Here is a 7,028-nt window from a genome sequence, read left to right as displayed (position 1 = left end):
CATCACATGAGTGCCGTGATTGCTGGGAACATTTTGTTCTCTGCTATCTTCACCGTGCCCTGAAGAAGAACTACCTCTTTTCGACCATTCACTTGCTTATACTTCTTCGACGTAACCACTCCATCCGCATATCCAGTGCGATCTGTTTGTATGGTGCCAGTCAGGTACATTCGTCGATGGAGGAGTTCTAGCGCCAGGCCCACCGAGGTGTAGAATCTATTTGTGACCACTTAGCGCCAGGGGCTTGTAGAACTAGGCGGGCACAAAGCATTCATGTTCCGGATCACAGCGGCTTCTCCACAGTTGTTGTCCTCAGGTACTGGTGTCCGGAGATGCGTCTTGGCTCCACAATACACTTCGAGTCTGGATACAAACGCCAAACATATCTAAAGTTAGCCTTATGTTGGATGACATTGTAGAGAGCAGTGCTTATGTTGATCCAAGCCAACATAAGCACTTGGACCAAAAAAAAGAAGCGCAACCAGCAATGGCTAGTTGCGCTTCATACCAGACTCACCTCAGGCAGTACGCTGTCTTGGCACACGCCGCGACGAATACCTTGGTTCCCCATTTATGAGGCTTATCTTTGTTGAACTGGCGGGTTGGATTGTATCGCGATCGGGACGGGAGGGTGGCTTCATCGAAGCTGATGACAGGAGGGGTGCGGTAACCTCGAGCAAAAGTCCGCTGTAGCACGTCGACTACCGGTCGTATCTTCCATGCGCGGTCGAGCTTCGCCTGAGGCGACTTGTTGTTGCTGAAGTGCAGGTAGCCCATTATATGGAAGAATCTGTTCTTCGACATGAACTGACCGAACCTGTTGGACGGAAGTGCACCCACCTTCTTTAGCCCCCAGTGTGCGGCGATTCCTTTCCTGATCGGAGTCAACATCCGCGCGATCAGCAACGCCATGACGCGAAGAATTTCCCACGGTTCAATCTTAGGGACGCTTGACAACCGTCGCCGGATGGCACTCAACTCTTCAACCTCCCCTCCACTGGTGCGCTGCTGGTCTCGGATCCCTCGGGCCCGATGCACAAGTGTCTGCGACTGATAGTTGTTCAATTCCAACGTGATGTTCAACCACAGTCTCGGTGGCAAAAAGTAGAACATCAGTGCAAGCGGATCTTCCGCAACAGCCATCACACTCTCGCTTGGTCCAAACGGTCCGTCGTAGAGGTCAGCATACGTAGGGTCGGGGCCAAATTTGTCAGGATCTGCAAGAGCAAGAGTGATGAATGATAGTTAGTATATGTTGGAGCTTATGTTGGAACAAGTTGAAACTCGATCTCATTATGTTGGACTGTATCAACGTGAACGCACCGTATTCCCACCCAGTCTTTCGCATGTTCTTGAGAACCTTCTTGTTCCGAGCAGCAGACAAACAAAGCGAGTCTGGAAGCATCGTCGCGTTGGGGTCACCGACCTCGTCTTCATCCGTGATGTTCAACCACAGTCTTGGTGGCAAAAAGTAGAACATCAGTGCAAGCGGATCTTCCGCAACAGCCATCACACTCTCGCTTGGTCCAAACGGTCCGTCGTAGAGGTCAGCATACGTAGGGTCGGGGCCAAATTTGTCAGGATCTGCAAGAGCAAGAGTGATGAATGATAGTTAGTATATGTTGGAGCTTATGTTGGATCAAGTTGAAACTCGATCTCATTATGTTGGACTGTATCAACGTGAACGCACCGTATTCCCACCCAGTCTTTCGCATGTTCTTGAGAACCTTCTTGTTCCGAGCAGCAGACAAACAAAGCGAGTCTGGAAGCATCGTCGCGTTGGGGTCACCGACCTCGTCTTCATCCGTGATGTTCAACCACAGTCTTGGTGGCAAAAAGTAGAACATCAGTGCAAGCGGATCTTGCGCAACAGGCATCACACTCTCGCTTGGTCCAAACGGTCCGTCGTAGAGGTCAGCATACGTAGGGTCGGGGCCAAATTTGTCAGGATCTGCAAAAGCAAGAGTGATGAATGATAGTTAGTATATGTTGGAGCTTATGTTGGATCAAGTTGAAACTCGATCTCATTATGTTGGACTGTATCAACGTGAACGCACCGTATTCCCACCCAGTCTTTCGCATGTTCTTGAGAACCTTCTTGTTCCGAGCAGCAGACAAATAAAGCGAGTCTGAAAGCATCGTCGCGTTGGGGTCACCGACCTCGTCTTCATCCGTGAGCTCGCCGAGGCTCCAGTCTTCACTCCACCCGCTATCATCGTCTTCTTCTTCTGGCTCCTCATCGAATCCCGTCTCCTCGTCAGAGTTTAGCCTAGTGCATTGCCCAGCACCAATCTCCATTAGGTTCGGGTCTCCACTCACCATACACGTCGGACTTCCAAATGGACGTTCCACTTCTCCCTCCCCATCACCCGTGGACAGACCCGGAGGGGCCCCTGTGGTGCCCACTGCGTCCTCGTCATCACCACTGACCAGGTTGTCGTCTTGTAAAACAGGACGTCGACGTTTCTTTGATTGACTTGACTTCTGAGGCTTGGGGGGTCGACGGCTCGTGCCAAGAGATGGCGGCCTCGGCGTAATCTGCTCTTTTGTTGACCTCCGTGAAGAAATACGCGCAGGGGTGTCCGCATCGTTGTCCACGCGAGTCGCGACATCGCTCTCCAAATTGGACATCAAGTCGGCCATTATCTCGAACACGGCTGGTTCTAGTGACACCTGAGGCTCGGTAGGTGCTGCGGATGACGACGGTATCGCCATTGCCTCAGCAGCGACGTCCGTCGCGTCAACCTCAACGTCCTCTGCGTCCTTGGCTTGGGCGTCCTGGCTAGGCTTCCCAGGGTTTGATGGCTTGTACACTCCCGTCGCCGTTCGGACTTCCATGGCTGGTGTCGTTAGTTTAGCGCGGTCTTTAGCAGCTCGTTTCCTCTGCGGCTTTGCGGTAGCGGGTTGCTTAGCCTCCGCAACGGAAGAAACACAATCAGCATTCGCAAAAGCACTTTCAGCGGGTTCCGCGTTCTCCTGAGCGCCAGCTGTGTCTCCACCACTACCGCCAGCACGATCACGGTCATCACGAGCACCTACAATCACAACAGAGTCAGCACTACCGCTTTCATCAAAGTATAGGCACGCATGAGCAGTACCGTCACGATAACGTGGTGCCACCACGTCGCGCTCTACAAGCGCCACAAATCACCCCAGCGCTGCGCTGTCCCGAAGAAGATGGCGGCGGTGTCGATCGCTGAGCTTGGTCAGCAGCTGCGCGTGTCGCTCCTTTGTCTCTCCTGCAGTGTGTTCTGGCTCCGTGGTCCGTGGTGTCCGCCCAGGTGGCCCTTTACCTGCCGTAGCGACCATCGCTTTTGGTCTTACGTGCAAGCTGCGAAATTGAAGAATGATGAGAGATTTGGGCTGGCGGCCACCAGTTTAAACGGGAATGGCGTGCTTTGACTTTGTCACACTATCCTGATCCAAAGCCCCGAGCCCTGTGCAATGGCTCGTCTTGAACCAATAATACTACCTTGACTTCAGTATGCCAATCTCAATAGATCTGTTCCAATACAAAAATCAAGTATGACTTTTGCTTATGTTGGACCTCCAACATAACATAGATGCCCAAAAAAAAAGATACACCCGTTATGTTGAGCGGTCCAACTAAGGGGTTAAAGATTTCGAAGTATTCCTTATTAGATGTGGGGGCAAAGATTTATGATCCGTTTATCTTATAAATAACTGCTATTTAGAGAAAGGTTTTTTTATTCAGGTTCTGTTTTACCAAGCCAAAGTTGAAAGCTCTCCAATACAGAATACTAGGACACACTTACTTTATCTCAATCCAATTCTGCAACGGGTGTCGTGCTAAAAAAATGTTTCGTTTCGCCCTAGTTACATTAGTGTCACTTCTGCGTGAACGACCGATGTCCTTCAGAAGTCACTATCTACGAAATGTCCTACTGTAGTAGTACTGTGGCATAAGCTGTCTGCGATAGTGCTTGAGTGTGTGCACGACCCACGAATTTGGTTTTCGCTTCATCCAGCCGCTTCGAGAGAATACACCAGAAATTATTAAGCTCTAGCTCAACCGCCTCCTCATCCGGCGTCGTGCTGCTCTCATTGAGTCAGGTGAGCTGAATCGATACATTTTCCTTGGCACGACTGTGCGTCATAGACATAATGCCATCGCTGCAGTTTTTCTCTCAGTTTGTCAAAACAACTTCTCGATCAACTTCAGGATTTGTCGCGTAAGTATTGGTCACAGCTTGGACCATGTCAGCGAGAATCTGTAACGCGCACAAGGTTCTGGTGGTTCGCCAAATCGGTCCACGAAATGAGGGGACCGGTATATTACGAACACGGCCGAGTGCGGATGGTTAGAGTCACATAAACTCTAATTAATTTGTCTAGAGAAAATAAAGAGCTCGGATTCAGCGACGCCTTCGGCTCGATATGACAGTTCCCCTCCTCAAGTTTCGATAAGCCCCAAGTAGTTCGCCACCACCATTGGGCAAAGGTTGGCTGCAATATCTGAAATGCTTTGTTGGGCTGAACGTACCAGTCATTGCTGACGAGTAGATTTGTGGTAAAGCCAAAACAAGGAGTTCAGAATATATTGCCTAGTAGTAGTAGTCTAGGAAAGCAGTGCAGTGTGTTGCCAAAACAGATGAAGCCGGTAACAGAAGCCAGAACACGAATGAATCTAAATTTCCTCAGAGGAGTCTACTAGGTTCCCGCTACATCTAATGCACGTCTAGAGAAAAAAGTGTCAGCACATGCCTCAAATACATGTATAATAATGTTATAAAACAGTATCCATAAAGCAGTAGAATGTAATTATAAATACAGTACTGCACCCTGTTTTCGCGCGCTTGGATCTTTGATAAACTTCCGGATGTGATAATCCTGAATCCAAATCAACTTTAATTTGTATGCTAAAATATTTTTTTTTTTGCAAATTCTATATGGCCCACGCAGTACTGAATGCTGTAAGTTTACGGCTAATATAAATTAAGGAAATAGGGTGCAATATCTTAGTAGTAATGTTTCCCTAATAAAATTAAAAAAGTAAGTTTTACATCACCACAGTAGCAACATAATCTGAGGTAGCGAGTCCGAAAAATGGGACTCTTTGTGCTTAAGCATATCCTGCCCCTGCTTCGCAGGTCCAGGGCCCCCGAAAAAAAAATTGACGACACAGTAATTTCAATAAATAAGCAGACATTATTTATGTTGTCACCCTAAACTAGGCTCGTGCATAATTTATGGTGGCTGCATATTACATACGGTAATTTATGCGTACAGTTTCCTGAAGTTATCTGCAGCAGTCAATCGATCGCCACGAACCAGTCGTTTTGTTGCCGAATCGGCTGATCTCAGCAGACTCATTTCCTTTTCTCTCACTTCCCACTTTAGAAATGATTCTCTTCCTGCGCGAAAATGCTGGTTACTGAGACGCACAAACACTTGACACAGCAACTCGAGCGTAGATACCTGTTATTGATTCAATAAACCTTGGTTATTGCAGCAGTAACTCAATTATTTATTGGTCTTCTAGCTAAAGCATCATAACGTATTGCCAACATACAAGCTAGCTTCGCGATAATTTATCGTGAAGATGCTACTACGATAAATAACAATATCATTTTCGGACCCCCTGCGAATAGTACAACGTCGGGCGGAGGCTGTTCTTCGATCGACGCCTGTCCGTTGTGATGATGATTTGTGCAAAAATGCCAAGAGTACATCCATGCTATCGTTTTCTCTGGTCGCGAGGCGCTCGTGACTTGCTTGGTTACATGGGGAATTGCTATCTTACACGTAGTTGACCGGGATCATGTGCGGACGGTTGAGGAATGGGGACGAGCAGGCGGGTCGAGGTGATTCAATCTTACACTGCTGTAGCTGCTGACGTTGCTTCTTGGCCTCTTTCCGCTCAGCAATGTCCTCCACAAATGTCCTCCTGCGCGAGGAGTTGATGATGTTGGCTTCCCGCGAGAATCGCAGGATCATGCCCTCGCTCACACCGGCACTCTGTAGCAATCGCACGCGCTCCTTTGACGTGAATCGGTGCACACCCTCGACACACTCGGCCATCTCGCCTACCTTCGTGGTCCATGTGAACTCGGGTTTGTCGCTCAGACCGATGGAGGGGCCGCCCTTGCCAGGCACCGAGCTGCCACCCAGTCCGACGCCGAACTCGTGGATGGTGATGGTTGACCAGCGTAGACGCTTCTTCATCTTCCTAGGCGAGGCTTCGCGGTCGTTGGTGACGGACGAGCTGCGCTGGCGCTTCCTACGACGCTCGGGTGAGGTAGGCGCAGAGGAGGAGGTGGCTTGATTTGGCGTTGAGCTCTTGGGTACTGTAGAGGGCTCTGAGAGCTGCTGGTTGATGGGGACGTCCGCCCCTTCGTATATGTCGGCTACGTGCCTCGGTGCCATGGTTTCGATGCAGGGAGGAGGTGGATCTAGAGCGCTGAAGAGGTGGGGCGCGCTGCGGCGTGTTGTGCTTCGCTTCTTTGGTGGTCGGTCCGCTCTTTGAGTTGTGCGGCGTCTCGGACTCGGGTTTGTTTTGGGATGTGACTAGTATCTGCGCGGCGGACGGTGGGCGGACGCGTTCCGTCTGTGCGCACACAACTCGATTGTTGGAAGCTCGCTTAGTGAACGATTCACCGAGTGGATCGTCCCCTTGTGCGTCCGCCCTTCTTTACAAAAATGAAAGTATTTTTATTACCGCAACGTAATGAAACGTGAACAATCAAAGTTTCAAAAAGTTGCAGGACATGGCGGCGTCCGCTGCTTCCAGTTTAGGTGTTGCAGTCGGTGTGAGCCGCACCATCGAGCTATTAGCACCTGTGTACGATGAAGTGTGTCAACACCCATCAGGTGGCGCGACGAACGTTCCAGTGATGCTGCAGCGCACGGCAGATGACTGGATCCGGCTCGTGTTTGCTGGACCCAACGTACGGAAGGATGTGGTATGCGTAAACGGAGCTAGCGGTTGCCGCTGCGACTTCGTGCGCTTTTTACGGGCTCTGCTGGTGCTTATGGAGCGACAGATCGTGGTGATGGATGCCACGTAC

General features: G+C 50.0%; 1 protein-coding gene across 1 annotated transcript; it reads right to left on the bottom strand.

Annotated features, from left to right (window-relative positions):
• Positions 1–5,760: 5,760 nt before the first annotated feature.
• Positions 5,761–6,511, bottom strand: PITG_12060 (uncharacterized protein; the record flags this gene model as incomplete). Its single annotated transcript, XM_002900660.1, has 1 exon — positions 5,761–6,511. The coding sequence occupies one exon, from the start codon at positions 6,385–6,387 to the stop codon at positions 5,761–5,763; it is 627 nt and encodes a 208-aa protein (XP_002900706.1).
• Positions 6,512–7,028: the final 517 nt, after the last annotated feature.

This window comes from Phytophthora infestans, genomic scaffold, assembly GCF_000142945.1.
Source record: "Phytophthora infestans T30-4 supercont1.24 genomic scaffold, whole genome shotgun sequence".
In the NCBI taxonomy this organism is placed as follows: Eukaryota; Oomycota; class Peronosporomycetes; order Peronosporales; family Peronosporaceae; genus Phytophthora; species Phytophthora infestans.
This window is presented reverse-complemented; position numbering and strand designations above follow the sequence as displayed.